Source organism: Athene cunicularia (assembly GCF_003259725.1).
Source record: "Athene cunicularia isolate RWA chromosome 18 unlocalized genomic scaffold, athCun1 chr18_part1, whole genome shotgun sequence".
NCBI lineage: Eukaryota > Metazoa > Chordata > Aves > Strigiformes > Strigidae > Athene > Athene cunicularia.
The window spans coordinates 10396319-10415977 of record NW_020799123.1 but is presented as its reverse complement, the minus strand read 5'-3'; the positions used below and the strand labels follow the sequence as shown (position 1 = coordinate 10415977).

At 37.6% G+C, this 19659-nt stretch overlaps 1 protein-coding gene across 3 annotated transcripts in view; it reads right to left on the bottom strand.

Annotated features, from left to right (window-relative positions):
- Nucleotides 1–18970, bottom strand: part of CEP112 (centrosomal protein 112) — a 171343-nt gene extending 152373 nt beyond the window's left edge. The window contains exons 1-6 of one of the 3 annotated variants that reach the window (XM_026861138.1): nucleotides 18855–18970; nucleotides 17834–18024; nucleotides 16962–17128; nucleotides 15538–15639; nucleotides 9547–9643; nucleotides 7076–7147 (exon numbers count right to left, since the gene is read on the bottom strand). In XM_026861138.1, the coding sequence (XP_026716939.1) occupies nucleotides 7076–7147; nucleotides 9547–9643; nucleotides 15538–15639; nucleotides 16962–17128; nucleotides 17834–18024; nucleotides 18855–18954 (729 nt within the window). In that variant the 5' untranslated portion in view covers nucleotides 18955–18970. The remainder of the gene's footprint in view (nucleotides 1–7075; nucleotides 7148–9546; nucleotides 9644–15537; nucleotides 15640–16961; nucleotides 17129–17833; nucleotides 18025–18854) is intronic. The other 2 variants (XM_026861140.1, XM_026861139.1) reach the window with 2 other exon arrangements.
- Nucleotides 18971–19659: the final 689 nt, after the last annotated feature.

Genomic DNA, 19659 nt, shown 5'->3' with positions numbered 1-19659 from the left:
CCCTCTCTCTCTCATGCAAAATGAATACAATCGCCCTTTACTTTTGCTTTTTTAAAGCTAAAAATCATTGTAAATATTTACAATTAATTCAAACCCTTTATCTAACCAGGAAGTTAAGCTGTTTACAGTCTTCATGTCAAAACCAATCTAAAAAGCTAAGGTATATCCTTGTTTACAAGAAGGCCATACAAAGTATTAGAGACACATTTTCCTAAGTCTTGAATTTTTTGATTTTGTAACAGCAGCCATATGGGCTTTGAAGTTAAATGTTCCCACTTTGTTACTTGTTGTGGATTATATCCACTTAAACTGATCTGTAAACATTTAATGCCTCAACATTCATTCTTTTCATGCTGGTCTTCTGCAAAACTTCTTGTTCTCAAAATTATACCACATTAAAGAGGGAATATCACAATAAAGAGGGCCCAAAAAAAGAAAAAAAGCTTGTATTTATGAGAAACATGCAAATTTAAAAATAATAAGCAAAAGGTCAAAGACAAACCAAAATACATATGTATGAAACTGAAGCACTGCCATGAGAAGAACAGTAAATCACATGCTTTTTTAAGAGTATGAACCAAATAAATGTCATCATGAAAGACATCTTTATTTGAACTAGAATTGAACTCTAATTTGTAAATACCACTTCTTAAAAATAATGGCATTTTGAATTTCTTTGTAGAAAAGATTTTGCATTCTCCTGTTCTATTAGGCAGTCAAACAGACAACAAACCACATTTCGGTTTGTGAGGACTGGCATGGTCACCCAGTCCTCATAAACCAGAGTTGGGAAGGCCTTGGATGATCAGATCCTCATTAAGAAATCCCCATTAATTAACAGAAGTAACCTACTTTATGAAAATATACTCACTCTCCTAAGTTGAAAAAGGTATGGCAGAAATCTGCATAAAAGCACAGATTCCAAAACTGAAATTAGCCATAATTTTTAACTTTAGTATTCTCAATTTCCGTTTATTTTGACAACACCTAAAGCCATTAAAAGGTAAACATTTCTGAACTATACCGTTTTAAAGCTACCAACGCCAGCAATGAGTGAAGCATGGATAAAAATAAACCCAGCTGAAATGGTTTTCCCCAAAAGCAAGGGTAGCACAGAAAAGGCACAATTTTGAGCATTAAGCCCTTCCACAAGACTCATCCTTAGGACATCAGCTCTGTTTCACCCCTGGGGCTCAAAATGGTGTACAGGCTTTATACCTGTCATAGCCCAGAACCTTATACCAAAGCTTCTGCTCTTTTGACACAGTAAATACCACAAAAACGACAACCTTAACGTTATGCTCCATTCCACCCCTTCCAAAGTCACAGTTCATTCTTTGGAAGATGTTTATCAAGGTGTATTTATCTTCAGTAATGCATGACTGTAGCTTATTACAGCTCAGTAAGAGAGTCAGAGGGTATGTTGTATATATTAAGATTCAGGGAAAGAAAACCACATTTGGATCAGCAGGCTTGTTGCACATTCCCCCTTAAGCTTCTTCAAAGACAAAATGTGATTGTTTTCAAAACAAGGATGGAAAAAAACACACATGAAAGAGTTAAGAACACTTAAGATTTTGAAATGGTAAACAACTAAACTGAACCTTGCCCTAAGTTCTTACTTTAATCTAAAAAACCCAGCCAGCCAGCATGTTCCCTACAGAAATAACTGCTGAGTAGCTTCAGGAAATTTGAGTAAGGACATTCTTATCTAACATCATAATTTGTAGGGAAGTTCACTTTAATGCTGCTTCTGCAGTCTTAGTGGAAGGACATTAAAGCACATGAAGATTGTTTGTCAGCATGGAAGTTGAATTTATTTTTTGAAGTCACAACACCACTTGGAGTTCACTGTGGGAAAGTTTTTACAGTGTTGCTGCCCTCCAACGCCACAACATATACAGTAGGTATGTTTATAGTAAGCAGACAGACTAAGAAACCAAACAAAAGATAATCAAATGGTTTGTACAGAAATGGTTGAGCTTAACTAGACTGGAAAGACATAGGCAGATGTGAGCCAAGTACACAAAACAGGCATAACACACTGTTGCTGCAGCCACCCAAGAATTCTGTGCTTGCATCTACTTTAACCCTGTGTTATATATAATTTCTCCAAGAAAGGAAAACGTAGTGCAAGCCACTGACCACGGAATTCTTAAAACTTTATTAGGCAATAACATTTCCCATGGTAAATTCTTCTGGCCAAGACCTGAGCGCCCAGGTTCTTTGTACTGAAGATCCCACAACACTTCTGCTAAAAACTAAAGAGTTAATTCTTGTCCTGGCTGAATTCCAGTGATGAAAAATTATGTTCTCCCTGATTAAAAAACCCTCTGCTATTTCCCCAGGGTACAGTCTCTTTGTACGCTTTCTACCTAAAATGAAGCACTGAATTTCCTGGGACGATTAAAAGCGTTGCTTTGTCACAACTAAAATGAGCTACAATTCAGTGACAAAGGAATCAGCAGCTGTATCAGAAGCATCATGAAGAACAATATATATATATATATATATATAGAGAGAGAGAGAGAGAGGCAGGTCAGGTAAGAATATGCAGGGGTTTAATTTGCTGTTGTTCTTTTACATAACTTAAGTTTTCTATCCAAAAATGGTGTTTGTCTACAATCTAAAAAGCTTAACTTCAAGTTAAGCTAGAAAGCTTAACTACAAGAGGAAGAAAAAAAAAAAAAGCAAGTTTAATTCCATTATCCAGAAAGCTTCTATTCCTGACACTACATACTTTTCACAATTTTTAACTATTTTTTTGAGACGTAACTAAAGGAAAGGTGAGGATGTCCTGTTTATGAAGCATACTAAATTTGCAACAACATGTAGAAGTTTATTGACAGCTGTTAATAAAATAAGACAGCTGAGGGATTTTTATTATATTCTAAAATAGCTAAAGAATAACAAAGTTCAAAGTAACTACATGACCAAAGATTACTGGCATTTGTCTAAACTCCTGGCGCTGAAACTTTTCCTTTCAAACAGCAATGCAAAACGGTTGTTTCTTTTCCACATTGCAAATGCAACCTCAAGGCACGGACACTTAATAAAGGATAGTCCCCACATCAGTTTAGATAAGAGTCAGTAAGGACTAAGAAAAACACATTTTTATAATGAATTTAAAATTAGCTTATATTAGTATTTCATGTATGAAAGGCAAATTTATCACAATCAAAACTCAACTTTTTTTTTTTTTAAACATTTACCCATGCATGACTAGAATCTAAAGAACTTGAACAATAAAATGTTTGATAGAGATAATCAGGAATGCTGCAAGGCAAATGGAAAAATTCTTTGATTACTCATGAGAAGCAACAATATTAGCAAAGTAATGCAACAGTCTTACTTCTTGTGAAATATCATTGCTACTAATAACAAATATCTGAAGCCTCCATAGTACAATCGGTTAAGCTTTGACCTCTCTGCTTCGTAGAGAAATCATAAAATTATTTCCCAAAACATTTCACAGTATTTTTAATAATAAAAAAAAAATCTCAGCCACTGATGTCAGCATACCATAAAAAGTGAAAAAACACATTCAGTATGTGACCTTAAAACTACACAGCCTTTGAAGAAGAGGAAATTGAGAATATATCAAAGAAGAGAAGCTCAAATGATAAGGGTAAAAATAAATTAACAGTTTATAACTGGTCATTGTAACCCAGACAACCTACCCTGGAACAGTGAAGGCTTAGCAGCAACTTGCAGCTGGAAGATGCTAAGCTTTGCTCACCATTATGTAGAGCACTTATCTAGATATTTGCAGAGTCTTGAATAAAAGCATATTCTCCATACAGACTCGCTTGAAATAAGAGCAGCTTCCTCAAATTTCCAGGATTCTTATCGAGAAAAATCCTTGCACAAGGACTTGTCCGAAATTCCCAGGACCAGCTTTGTCCCCATCATTGCAAAGAAAATGTACAGAAGCAGACATTCTGTGCCAGACTAGCAACCTTGATTCACCATTTATTCCCTGGTACACAACTCAAAAAGAAAAACCCAAACACCACAGACATTTTGAAAAGCTTTCTAAAAACAACTGTTCTTTATATTAGGAAAGGAAATACAGAATTGCTTTTGCTTTGAACTGCCTAACTTTTCCCCACTACTGAGATATTCTTACAGGTCAAGGATCTTTTATATCTGAGGTGGGATCACTTGTACATTAAGTTTCTCAAACAGTCCGCACGTGTGGCTAGCAATTAAAAGACAGCTAGATGCTTCTACGGCAATGTAAATGCTTAGAAATAATACCAGTCACATCTTACAGGCAAACCTGACAGATTCTGAAGTGCTGCCAACATTTAGTAAGTATTTTTTTTTTTTTTAAACCTTTTGAATAATTACATATTCTTCATTAAGTACAAAACTCTATTTAAAACTTCATGGCCCTTTAAGAACCCATTGGAGGCCGTGATCTATAGCAGGGAAACACTGTTTAACAGCAACCACTTACAGATCTCTTACAGCCTCAACTCCTCTCTGTCAGGTTAACTCCCAACAAGTCTTATCAGGCAATCAAAGTCTCTCACTAGCGACTTGTTTAATTACCATCCCTGGAGAGGAGACTTGAAAAACTGATTTATGTGTCACGGTAGCCAATTTGCTATCCAAGAGAGCACCCATATCAGTGGAGGATCATCACAGTTTAATAACCATCCATTATCAACACAACATGATTGCAAAATGGAATTTCAATTAAAAAAAGAAATAAAAAAACAAATAAAATTTAAGAGATAAACAAGCAGGCAGATCAACACTGATATAAAAATGCTGGATATAAAAAGATTCTTTGTCTGCATCAATTGGAACAATTTGTAAAATGGCCATGAGCAAGTTTCCCCCCTTAAAGGAGCTTTAAAAGCTCAAAGTATTACAACTATCTGCTCATATAATCCAGGTATTTATACAATCCAAATATCCAAAACCTGCAAGTGACTGCTTGCACATTTGTTTCAGACACCTGCACAGCGCTTTCGCAAATTGGAGTTGACTGCTATTGAAAAGCCTTCTGGAGATCCACTCTCCTCACTTTATAAAACTACGGTTCCTGAAAGAGATACGCATCTAAGTCTGGAAGTGCCAGAAACTGTTCTTGTATTACTCTCTAAAAGACAAGGAGCAATACCGTGCACCCAGGCTAATATTTGTACTAATCGCCACCATCATTTTTGAGAAAGCAGTTAGGCAGCTCCTGGATTGTCTCAAGGTCAAGACTTCCTTCCCTCTCAGAAGTAAAGCAAGCAACTTCCATTTAGAATGCTAACAGGCACCAAAACAGCAAGAGAAACACCAAGAAGGACACAAAAAAGTTAACATTCTCTCTATCATTTATGTTTTTACTGAAGAGAACTTAGGGATCAATGCAAAACACTGGGTAATAGGCAAGATTCGTAAATGCTGCCATATCCCCCTGGGCTGACAATAGTGTAGGAAGAATAAAGACTATTCTGATTAAAATGACAACATGAAAACACATCATTTTAAAAAAGACAAAGCTGAAGTATTTCATTATAAACTAGCTCTCATTCCTCCTAACTTCAGCTGGCCTCTCTCTCAAACACAACTGAGTGAGCTTTCAACCTGTGAAAATAAGCAGAAAGTGAGAAAGAAAAAAACCTCTTTATCAAAACTGATCTAATAAAATTGTTATGACGATATTAATCCTAATCAAATAGGTTAAAGACTTGGTGGAACAGGGGAAAGGGCTAAAAAAGACAATACAACAGAAAAGATAGAAAGGAATATAGCTACAGAGAGAATGAACTTGACTGTGACCGTAGAACTGTAATGGACTAATACCACAGAAAATATAACCAAGGGAATAAAGTCTTATTATAACAGTAGCCCGAAAATAAAATTTAAATTAATCTGTCTAGGTCCAAAATATTTGATTAGCTGCTCAGGAACAATACACAGATCAAGCCCCACATATTAAATTTGTACATGCAGACATCAGAGAAGTTTAACACAGATTCACATTGCTCTTAGCTAGCAGTTTTTTCATCTCCTTATAAAAATATATTTACTGCCTCCCTGTATTTACCTCTTGCACTACACCATCCCAAAACATACAGAGGATGTGTTCACATTCCAAGAAATGATGACAGCTTGTAAACAGATTTGACTTTACAAAAGTGTTTATAAAAAGCGGTCTAAAGAAAGTCTCTTAGAGTCTAAAGAAAAAATTTTAATACAGATTGAAGTCCCCCTAGCTGTAAACACGGAAAGCTTTGGGGAGATATTTTCTACATTTGTGCTGAGATCCAATAAATACTAGTTCTGAAGATCACAAGCTGTCCAAAAAAGAACTCCTCCTTATATCATCCCCACAGTAGATTCTCTTTCAGACACTTTAGTTTTGATATATCAAAGTCAGGACAAATCTCAGCATTGAAGCAAAAGTATCGTGTTCACAAACACATTCTAAAGCCAAGGCCACACGAGAACATAGGCCAGAGTACTGCAGAAGCTTCCACAAAGGTAGATTCTTCCCTCAGCAAAGCAGACTTGCAGACACGCTATTCCTTCCATGAGTAAGAGCCACAGAGCTGGTCTAAAGAGTCTAACTATTAAAAGGGAAGGAAAGAGGTTAACACACTGAAAAGCCTCTTGATCACTGCCAAAAGGAGGCAAACTCTGGCAAAAAAAGTTGAGTTGTATTAATGGCTTGCAAACTCTGCGTTCCTTAAAAAGAAATAATACAGAAATCCAAGTTCTTCTTTCATTTATACAAGCATAAATTCAAAGTAATGTTACCAAGTTATCAAGAAACAGTCTGAACTTCTACCAGAGTAAGACACTTGGTTTTGAACAGCAGGCATTATTATTTTGTTTGCTTTCTCAATAACTATATTAAATACAGTAAGATTATTACTGCTTAAAATTAAGGCATTTTTAATGTTTTCTTCTCAAAATGACATGTATTCATAACGAGTCTTTCCAAACCTTACCAAATCGTTTCTAAGACTGATTCCTACATAAAGTTTTGTTGACCAAATTCAGAGATGCAGACTATGTTACTAAGGAGTTTTCATTTCAAACAAATAAGTAATGTACTCTATTTTACCCCAAGATTCCAACTATTGAGACGTGCTTCGAGGTCACTGTCATCCAAAGAAATGGGTTTATGACGATGGTCCTGGAACATAAAAAAGTCAAAAAAAACATCAGAAGAGCTGGCAGACACGTAGTCTAAAAAAAAAAAAGCTTCTCATTGACTTGGCCATGGCTACACTGCACTTCCTAATAGAAGCATGATACCTCTGACAGCTCTAATCTAAATAGCTCAATTACCAGTAGGATACTGTGCTAAGAAAGGAATTCGGAAGATAAATTAGCCTGCCTCCTCACGTTAATGTTGTTCTTTATTTTGCTTATTTCCAAAGCAACGGCCTCCTTTACAAAGGGTGAGTTTACTAAACAAAAATCAAAATACTCCATTCTTCAGGCAACATACTTATTCTAGAAATGATCCATCTCCACAGCACCTTTCCTGAGACTAATCAGAATTCAGAGATTACCTGATTAGCCTCCAAACAAAAACAGGAAAAAAAAAAAGAAAAAAAAATGCAAGGAAACCACAGCAAGGCAGGGATAGTTACAGCGGGCAGAGGACAGAGTAGCTGCTGCCCAGCTCAAGGCTAGGGCTCCTCTTTGCAGAATTTCCACCACTCAGCAGGGACTGTAGTTATTGTTGCTCAAGGCTATGTCTTTCAGGATTTTCCTGCAGGACAACAGTAACTACCGATTGTATTTAATGTATCAAATAGGGGAGCTGGTACAGAAAATTTTCCTTAACTGAGATAGAACACTTCAGAACAACAGAATGCTGAAGCATGAGTTACTTTGTCTCATTGTTTTGTTAGCAAAAGGTTTGTGTATTGGCATACAAGCACCTCTTTTTTTTTTTTAAATCTGCTCATTCCTTATGAGCATACAGCGAATGGAGCTTTGACTTCAGTTAATCAACACTTGGTTGAGGCAGTTCTTACTGTTTCTTAAAAGACTCCCTGTTCCTCTACCTGGGCCTGAATTATGCCCGAACATCTGTGTGTCACTGACAACAGAACAAGATACTATTTGTTCCAGCCAGTCAAACGTTCATCAAACTGTTTGGCAAAGCAAGAGAGGATTATTTCACTTAAAGGCCCTTTTAAAGCTGTAATCAGTATATGGAGCTGAAGAACAATGAAGTGCAGTGATTTGTCTAACATTGCCCTGGAAGCCTGTGGCAGAGCCAGGAACAAAAAAATAAACAAACAAAACCCAAAAAAAGCTTTAAAGCCCCAAATCGAGGTTTTAGCTGAAGGAAATACTTTTTTTTACAATAACTGTTCCATAAGAAGTATTTCTTTAAGTCAAGTATAACAAACAGGAAATCAATAAGAAGAAATTTAGTAAATCCAGCATCTGTTTTTATTTTTTATTTTTAATTAAGGCATTTTTTAAAATTACATTTGCATATATACAATCAACACACACATAAGTACATTCATACCAACAGAGCCTAGAGCAGAGACATTCATTTTTGCCCACAGACCATTTGTAGCCTGCCATGATAAAGCTTCCCCTTGCTAGTCCTCTATTCCAAATGGACAGCAGAACACAAATTTCCTCAGACCAAGCAACCTTGGAAGCAAGCCTCCAGTTTATCCCACTTGCACTTCAAGTCCTCATAAGTTCTTGATTGTGCCCAGTAAAGAAAGGTAAGAACAGTCTATATGAATTGCTCGGGTGTCAACAGCCCACTTCCAGATGAAGCCTGTCTAAACTGTTCCTCTGATACAATCAGATAGTAAGTGTGGGCAGACCTACTAAGTGCATGCAGCAATTTCAGCATTTCATGGAGGAATGAGAGCAGTTGCAGAGGCACTGGCTATGGTGAGGGAACCACAGGAGACAAAGCTCTCCAGTAATAAAGTCTGGACACTACAAGGCTACAGAACACATTCATGAAGGAAAACAGCATACTTCTTGATAACACATATTTGTCAGGAGTAATTTCCCAGTTTAAATATTTGCAATTATACATACAATATCATTAAATATTTTGGACTAAAAGGGTTTTACATGAAGTCTGTTTAGTGTCCTTCCATCAGCCATAATGCTAGCTGTGGAAAGTTTGATAAAACAAACTGTCCAAAACTCACTCTTTCAGAGGTCAACCATTATTAAACAGAGCCAAAGACATCTATGCAGCTTTCTTTAATCTACTATTGCAAAATACAAGATGATGTCAATACAGTCAGTTTGCCAAGCCTAGGGAAAACAGTGCAGCAGACATTAAACACACTACACTAAACAGAGGTCAACCATTAGGATGAACTGAGAGCATCCTACTAGAAATTTTTTCCCCTGAACTTACAGAGGGCAGATTTTGATGAGCTTTAGTCCTTCCTATCACTCCTTCCCAAATGTCTGCACTTGTACACAAGGATCAGGACTCATGAAATTAGAAATAACAGCTTTAAGGGGATATACAGAAACAAAACATTGAAACTAGAGCAAGTTTTATGACAAAAAGGAGAAGCATCTTACAGACAGTGGTGTGGCTAGGTTATCTTCATCTGTCTGGTGAGGAGGACTTATAGAATGCGATCTTAATGCTGGCTTCTCATTACAGTTGAATCTTTCCCTGTTATTAACAAGAAGTAAGCAGAAAGAGAAGAATTAATTTTCAACAGCTTGTTGCACACAAAGGATGTTAATCATAAAATCTTTTTAAATATACAAGAGAAAATAATTGTCAAGATGTAGAGATCAAAAATAGTAGAATTAAAAAAAAATTTCTTTTTAAAGGCATGCTGAAGGCAAACAAAAGCCTTAAACATTCCACTAAGAAAAGCCAACACGTAAAAAACCCCACAGCAACAAAAACACCAGAAACATCATGTACATCACAGTATATTAAAAGATGTTCTTTGCATTTCTGTTACTGCGTGACCCAACGTGTCCCAACGGATTTTAAAATAAATCCAAGTTAACCGAGAAGGCTGATCTAGGAGAACGTTTTTGAAACAAAATTGTTAAGCATGAGACAGTATAGGATAAAGTCCAGCAACTCAAAGAAAAAAGCAATTAAGGCAATAGTTGGCCACACTACAGGGAAGAAGACTTTTAAGACCAAAAAAATAAGATACTATTGTACCTCTTGTATGTTTGTATGTTATATGAAGATATACCTTGAAGATAAATGCAAGAACTACACATACATGCTCAACAGAAAAGCAATGGTTTGAAAGGACAAGATGGAGAGTAACACGTCAAAGAAACAAGTCAAAGATTATATTAACTGTATTTCATTTCAGCTCTGCTTTACAGACTGAAATGGTATATATGGGGGGATGGTAAAGAAAGGCCTGCGAGACAAGATACAAGTGCAGCATGAAGTATAATACTCTGCCCAGTAGAGGAAAAAAGTGGACAGGGATTTTCTGGAAATGCTTTTGTCCTAAATAAAGCAGTTTAACAAAAGGGAGCAGATAGGTGAAGATAAACTTCACTGATGCACCTGGTCAACAGACATTTCTCAACTACAGAACACTGAAAGAACAGAAGAGCCTGGAACAAAATAAAATAAAAATTGTAAGAGTTTATTAGATAGGTTGATATAGCAAAAGATCCAAAACAGTAGTGAAACACCCTTCAGCATATACTTCAATGTCAAATCCTCACGTATTAAAGTAATCAAAAACTCCTGTTAGTCCACTCACCTTCCTATGACTAGCTATAATGTATTAAAATCGAGTCAGACCATTAAAATACCTTTCATTCTTTCCATCCGGCAGCAAATTAGACAGTAAGTTATGCCAAAAAGACACTGAGACGAATTAAGTGTTTATGAACAGAAAGACAACTGTTGGATGTACAATGTAAACTAGTCACTTCTAGGAAGACAAACACAAACTTTCCATGAAATACACCACCCCAGCTTTCATCGAAACAGCAGGGAACACTGAAATATAACAACGGGTAGCACACCTTCCCTTCCAGCACCAATAAATACCAACATATACAGATGCAAAATAACAATTACAAAGCAGTAAATAGTTTAGATAAGCAAAGTCTCAGAGGTAAAAAAGATCAAAAGAAGTCAAATAATACAATGACTGTCTCTAGCATACTAGATCATGCATTTCTTACCAAGATTTCATTTGACACAAAATTATCTTTCATTAAAATGAGACAAATCTGTGCCTCTCAGTAAATCTGCACTTTTATTAGATTTCTTTTCAGAACAATACTCAGGTTACCTAACAATTCAATCAAGTTCCAATTGTTTAAAATGAGAGAAAACAGAATTCATGCCTCTATCATTAAGAGATTAAGGAATATCAATAAATATTCAAACTAACACAAGTTACCTACAATTTTTTAATTGACAAAATGGGGAAAAAGTCTAGACATATTCTTAGTTCTATATTTACTATTTTGAAGAGGAACTGAAAAGGAAGTTGCTTTACTTGATTCTATAAAGAGAATTTGAAAGACCATTAAGGATGGATGGCAATTTTGCTCATACCAAGCATGTATTACCAGTCCACTCCCTTTTCCAGCTTTCTGCTAATGTGAGTCAGGCTCCAGAACTCACAAGATTATTTCTTTATCCTCCCACGGCAGGTGCATGGAGAATGGTCAGAGTCTTGACACCAGCCCTGTGACCTCCTGCTTCAGCCAAAACAGTGAGCTAGCATGGGCGAAGGAGGCAATTTGCTGCTAATAAAGGAGATTAGTAAATAATTTCCTACTAGGAGCAAAGTAAGGGAAACCCACTGATTCCTCCTGGTACAGCACAATTACACAGTGACCTTTAATAATGTCTTTCAGGCATATTCTATAAACATACAGTAGAATTTTCCTATGGGGTCAGAAAGACCAGGCTTCTTTTCAAACCAGACCACACATTCCTAAAAGCAATTTTCTCATGTTTCAACATCAAGATGCACATTTCTAGCACCAGCTAGCTTGGTCTTACTCATTTACACCCAAGTTTGCAAGTTGTTCATCAACTTTTATCTAGCCAGATAAAGAACTTGTTATAGAAAGGCCAAAATCTTCATACACAGATGTATGTGTATTGCAAGATAAAAACAACTACAAAAAGCACTTCTCCATTTGTTTGCTTCTTTAAAGGAGGGAATCTTGAGATAAATAAATATCAAAAAATTACTCAAACATTTCTCACTGTCATTATCTCTTTTGCCAGGAGAAAGTGTTTCAGTCTATCTGCAAGAACTGAGTCACGGCTGGAATGCAAAATTTTTACCCAACTACATATACTGCCTGCCTATGGATAGAGTTTTTCTAATGCCCATGCTGAGTAGAGACAAGTATAATGTAACAAGATCACCATCTGCTGGCTCCCTCTCCAAACTGCAGAGTCCAGATGTATTTACATCTTGCACTGACAGTTCATTCAACACTAAATACAGACAGGATCTACACATTGAGTACAGCTAACATCTTAATACAGTCCCATCTAAATAAGTATTAAATAAGTTATTTCTACAAAACATAACAGCTGAAACACCTTCAGTATTTCTTCCTGCATAACTCTCACATTTAACATAAGTTTCTCATTGTTAGCAAGACTAATTTCTGTAATCTATCAAAACTTCTAACTGTCAACACAAGTTCAGATTTCCTTAGACACAGCTCCATTCTCGGTATGAGTATCCATAGCAGAGCCATTCCCTATACAGTGAAGTTTCACTTCCAGATTTCTTTAAACTAGTAACCTACTCCATCACGTTTACTTGCCCCTCCTGTCATGAAATAATATGCAATACAGATCTCCAGAGAACTCACCAGAGCCTTGGGAACTATCTGTTTATCACCACTGTAGGCACTGCTACAGTCCCACAGGACAAAAAAAAATAAAAAAAAAAGTAAAACTAAATGAAATAAAGCTTCACTACCCCACCCACAATTTAGGGAACTTTGCCAGACCAAACCAAATCTTAGATTCAGATACTGTATGGGAAAAGGGGTCAGATTTCCAATATTCTGCTATAATCCAGGTAGCAAAAGGAAAAAAAAAAAAAAAAAAAAGGGAGTAGGCAGAACTGTACCTCAGCCTTCCTCAAATGGGGACAAGCACCAGTTGGATGCACAGGGTGGAGTATGTTGCCCCATCCCGCTCAAATAACACCCCAGCTGACAGCACAGGTAAGGAATTAGGTATATTTTTATGCCTCAAATATGGCCTCACAGAGATACCAATACGCTAGATTGGGTCTAAAAGGGGAGAGTTGTGCCAATATTGCTTTATTGCTTCGAATAGCCAGAGTGATATTTTATCACTGTGGTGCTACTCCAGTGACCAAGCCAATCTGATCAGATCTGTGCTGGGTATCTTCACATGGCCCAACGCTATCTAGCACAGATCTAGTGGAGGTCTCAAAACCCGTTTTGAAAGCCCACGTTATGAAAACATTACTTGTTTTCACAAGGTTGAACCTAATTTTTTTAATTAAGGGTATTTGGACAGCTCTTCCCAATGGTTCTTCACATCACCAAGCCTGAAGCAGTAACGTGGTAACACAGCTGGCAGCTTCTCCATTCTCCACCTTTGTTTCTGAAACCACAAGTCTTCTATCCAAACCCCAGGTTTGTATCAGAGTATTTGAGTGTAAGCACCCAGACAACTCCTTAGTACTAACACTGTAGCACTCAAAGAGGAGATGCATCAGTCCTAAGGGCAACATTTCAGATGAATGTTAGAATTACACAATTAATGGATACGTAAGAGGAAAGTTTCACAATACTTGGTATCAACGTGATATAACTTGCAAGAGTGCCTATCACCTATTCAAATCACAGCTGGATAATTAAAAAATGCAACTCAGCACTGTGATAAACATCAGCATGCCTAGAAAAAGAACAGCTAATGATAACCACTTACAAAAAATGTACATGAACACAGAAAAAAAAGCATTAGACTCCTGAAACAAAACCTGTGAGCGTATTTATAATGCAATGAAACCAAACCAGAAGTTTCATACAGACATAGAGCAAACACTTCCTCTTGTACAAAGCCTACTGAGTTTCGAATAATACTCACACTCTACCTCTAAGAATGCTTTCTTCACCAAGGATTTAAAAGTTTAAACATTAACTAAACTGCAAAAACAAGCAAACAAGAAGAAATTCCATCCATGACTGAAATAGAGCCACATTAAAAAAATAAAAAGGAACATAGATCTTGATAATCAGTGAAAAGTTGCACTGCATAAGAAAAAATGGAAAGTAAATACTTAAGAATGTAGATTAAACTAAAATTTACCTAAGATTCCCACAAAATAGGACAGAACAAAAGCCTGTGGTTTTCAACAGCATCCAACTGACCAGTCTGGCACACCTTCAATACCGCAGGGACATTTTTCTAAGCCAACAGCAAAACAAGCCTTAATAACCCGACACATTTAATCCCCTTACCTGCCCTGTAAACAGCTCTATACCCAACTGATTGGAACTACGGATGCAGCTTAAGCTTACTGGCTTCTGCAAACTTACAAAAAAGAGACTGTCTGATGGATTACCATAACAAGGTGCAGCTACAGATACTCAGGATTCTGCTATACAGCTGCAAATGAGCAATACTGAAATTTTTGCGTTATCTTAATGACAAATACGCAGGACCTAGGCGTAGGGGGTGCTAGTCACCAACAAAGCACAGGTATTTGTAGTAGACAGCATGATACATATCAAACCATTTTAAATCAAACTCAGAGAGAGATTGTTCAGACAAGGATGGAGTCATTGCAAACAATCCTCCCCACATAGGGGAACAAAACAACATGGCAGAGTATCCCACAGGCAGCTGCTTTGATTTTTAGCCTCATAAATTTTAACGAGTATAGCTGGTCTAACCTGACCTTCTGTAATCCAAGATTCATGAAGTTTACAGGAAATATAAAGAAATCTTGCTATTTCATAAAAAAGCCATGAAGAAACACAAGACAAACAGTGTCTAATAGTGTTTAATAAGCACCAACATGCTCACAAAAAGACGGATCAAATCCCTCTTTCTTTGTACACATCTAACTTTCCCTCCTTTGTCACAGAACAGCAAAACTTGCTTATCTGCAGGGAGCCACTATTTTATCTAAAAAACCTGTGAGCTACGATAGAACATCCTTCAAATCTACCATCTGTATGCTTGGTTATATTTCTTTTCTCTGTATAAAAAGGTCATTAAAAACTATTTGATATAAAAGCTTCTTTCAGCATTATGACCTTAGACTACAACTTTTATTTTAAATATTATTTCTACTCTCCCCACATTTTTTTTGTCACTTGTTTACCGTACATTCCTTTTATTTCAAACTGTACAGAAATTGTGAAGATTCATCCACCTCGGTTTCATTAATTAGTACCACTTTCCAGCTTCCATACATCAGCATGCAGAAAACAGGACTGCACAAGAACTTCAGGGGGACAGCAATTGCTTTGATTTATTTTAAGAAAAATTTGGCCTGAGAGTCTTCTACATCTATACAGTCTTTTACCACATCACTTCTTTCTTACTGCCTGTCCACATTTGTCTGTGGTTCCCTCTCACAGTTACTCTGTATGACTTCTGTCTCTTGCCTTGTGACCACTGTGCTTTGCCACCATAACATCTGAGGTCTGAAAAACATAACCAGAGTACCAGCTTATTCAATAGATATTTAGAATGTTGGAACAATAACTATTATCTACTTTTGAAGTCTACAGATTATGTTACCAAGTCTACAGAAAGTATTAACATGGAGAAAGAGAGAACGGTGCCAAACAGTGGACTGTTTCTCTTCAGCCATGAGTCCCAGCAGTGCTACAGGCTCAAGGAGGAGTGGCTGGAGGGAGGGACCTGGAGAGGGTGATTGCCAGCCGCCTAAACAGGAGCCAGCCGTGTGCCCAGGGTGCCCAGAAGGCCAGTGGCATCCTGGCTTGTGTCAGCCATAGCGTGGCCAGCGGGGACAGGGAAGGGATCTGAGCCCTGGGCTCGGCACTGGGGAGGCCGCCCCTCGGAGTGGGTTCAGTTCTGGACCCCTCACCCCAAAAAGGCCTTTGAATGACTCGAGCGTAGGCAGAGAAGGTCAACAGAGCTGGGGCAGGGTCTGGAGCACAGGTCTGCTGGGGAGCGGCTGGGGGAACTGGGGGCTTCAGTCTGGAGAAGAAGAGGCTGAGGGGAGACCTCCTGGCCCTCTGCAACTCCCCGCCAGAGGGGGGATGAGTCTCTGGAGCCAAGGAGCCAGCGCCAGGCCCCGAGGGAATGGCCTCAAGCTGCCCAGGGCAGGGTCAGGCTGGCTCTGAGGAAGGATTTCTGTGCAGAAGGGGCTGTTGGGCGTTGGAATGGGCTGCCCAGGGCAGGGGGGAGTCCCCGGGATCCCTGGGGGGGGTGAAGAGTCGGGTTGACCCAGCGCTGAGAGATCTGGTCAGTGTGAGGTGAATGGCTGGACTGGAGGATCTTCAGGTCTTTTCCAAACTTGATGATTCTCTGATTCTGTGATTATTTCCACATTCGCAAACAGGCTTTTTGTGAAAGTCATGAGTAGTCCATGGCAACCACCAGTGAAAACCTCTATAAAGCCCTCTCTTCGGTTGCTGCTAAATCTTTCAAAGTCTCAGTTTGGCCTGTTGATTTTCCAAGCTAAGTGTCTGTAACTGAAAGGGGAATGAGAACAAGAGGAAGGGAAAGAAGGTAGAGCTATGGGACATGGAAGAAGATTTAGAGAAGCCAGAGAAGACAGAATGAAGGAATGTAACAACAGAAAATTATAAAAGCTATCATTAAGTTAGAAGTCATTACCTACATTTCTGTATATAAAGTACAAACAATATATCCAAGATGGGTGCATGAGTGTAATACATTCATCCGTACAGATTGAAACATACAGACAGAGCTTACCAAATCAAACATCTATTAAATATGAATCAAATACTAAATAAAGCAAATACAGAAATCCTACCCATAGCTAAGTGGTGTTGCTAAAGGTGATGCCTCTTTAGAAGATGTCCTCCACGATTCCTCATGCTTAGATTCACTGTTTCCTAGTTCTCCCATTACCCAGTCAGGTAAGCAGCCTGGGCTGCTACTCCGAACTATTGTTGAATTTGGCTCATCAAAATAAATTGACTATAATGAAAATAAATGCAAAATTAACATTAGAACATATTTACACAAATGTATTCTTTACACCATTAACACTGTTCTTGTCCAAACTATAAACACTCTTTTTCCAATGAGGTCAGTGAGGTGTGCAAATATATTACCCTCCCAATCCATGGAAATTAGTACAACGGGCAACAGTGTAAATGTTTTCTAGCACTACTTTCCGTATGGGTAATTTGAGCATAAATTAGGACTGTTATCTCACTAGAGCTGATGCCAATGATTGACAGAGTCTATTCAGGTCTTCAGAAAACAAACTCCAAGCTTAACAATATCTATGTGAAATACTGTTTTCTTTCACAGAAAGACAGACTACTATGATCTCCTCAGACTACTAATGTCACCTCATTTAAGCACATTTTCCTTTCACAAGAATTATCTGCCGATTAAGACAAAATATAGCCTCAAATATTTTACTACATCTTTTCAAAGAATTAGACAAATTATCTTTCTGTAAGCTTTCTTAGAATCTCAATTTTGAAGAAAGGGTTTTGCCCACCGAAAGATTTTTTTTCCATACCAATTACAAGATACACAACATAAATGGCTGTCTTTACTACATATAATTCCACTCAATTCAAATTTGTTTTTCACATTCATGCCAAATCAAAGACTTAAAAGTCTTTTCAGAATCTAAGCAAGTTTGTCTGATAAAGATGTTACACCCACCATGTATGAAGGTAAAGTTTTCAGTATTCCTGGTTCTGGTTTATGTGTAAAAGGACCTTCCAGCACACCTCGCTTTAGCATGTGAAGTAGAAGTTTTGCATACAGGTTCCGAATCTTCCTTCCCTCTCTTCCTGTGCCTGCTCCCGAGGGTTCACATAGTTTTTTAATCCACAATGCACACCGCTGTCGTTCTAAAAATATAGATATGCATAATCACTCTACAGTTTCAGAGCAAATCAAATGCCTAAAAAAAACAGATGCTATTACTGGTCACCAGTTTTGTAGACATTTCCCTTCTATCCAAAAGTTTAAACCAAACAAATAAACCAACCCAAATGACCGAACCAAAGGAATCAATCTCTAGTAAGTACAGAGCATGTAAGTCACCAGGAATTCTGAACTCACTGCAAGAACTGCCATTAACTATAACATACAGCTTGCATAAACATTAATATTTTAAAGAAACAATAAATCTTCATTAATTTTAAAAATACCTATTTACACAAGCTTTGCTAGATGATGAAATAATTCATTTGATTAAACATTTACAAAGCAAGGTCTTAATTTGTAGGGTTCCTGTCTTTAATCAGTTTGTTCTAATCATTAGACTTATAAATCATCATCTATTAAATGATGTTTGTATTATTATACATTCCTAAGACAAATTTTAAAATCCTTATGACTAAAAGATATTTGCAATTAAGTGCAGTCTCAAAACCAATGTCTTTTAGAAGCTTTTAGTTTCCATTGAATTTTTTTTTTTAAATAAAAACATTAACGTATTTATGCAAAAGCACATTCGCATCACCAAGACAGATAAGCTCAAACAGTAGAAATTGGTACGCCCCCCCAAAAAACCCATTTTTGGGTTGTACAAATTTCCCCCCCCCCCCTTCAAAACAATGCCTTGCAACATCACACATTAAGTGACTGGGTAAACAAAATGATACAAGTACACATAATAATTATCAGTAACCTAGAATGTTATTGCATTTCTCTATACACATTTTACCATATTTACCTGACCTATGCTGTAGTTTTAGAACATGAGGCTTCATATCCACAACACAGTGGTCAAATTCTGCATCCAGATTTTCCCATATTTTCTCTTCACCATTCATTCCGAAAGAACACTAAGTAACCTGCAAAACGATTCCCATCGAAAAGATCAAATACTAGTACACATTAGTCTCTGTTCATCTTAGGCCATGCAACAACATGCTCTGGAACTATATGGAAAATAAAAGTAAGTATTTTATTATGTTCAAATAAACATAAACTTACGAGTGATTCTTTGCAAACAAACATTCAGCGTAATCTATAAAAATGTGTCTGTTTAGATTTGGAAATAAACAGTCAGCCATACAGAAATGTATTCAGCTACACAGCATTTGTATAAAACACCCAAGGGCATTTGTGTCATAGCCCCATTCATAAGTTTTTCTTCCTTAGAATCAGTCTGTTGTTTGGGGTTTTCTTTTTTAAGAAGAGGGGACAAAAGGAGCATGAACAACAAATAGACCAGTAAATTAAAAGTTACAGAACCAACAAATATTGTCAGAACCGGTTTTTTTTAACACAGTACTGAAAAGACAGCCAAACAAGAGCTCTCCATCCAAGGTCACCTGTCATTAGTTTCCCAGCTTTTCGTACATTTTTCTGGACGTTTGAGCTTGCAAATCAGCACGTCTCTACCAAGTTAAGCGGAACACAACCGCCAGCGGGCCGAAGCCGCCAGGGCCGCTCCCCAGGGACAAGCCCCGTTCCCCCCGCCAGGCCCGGGCCCAGGCCCGGCCGCACCCCCCCTGGCACCCCGGCCCCGAGCT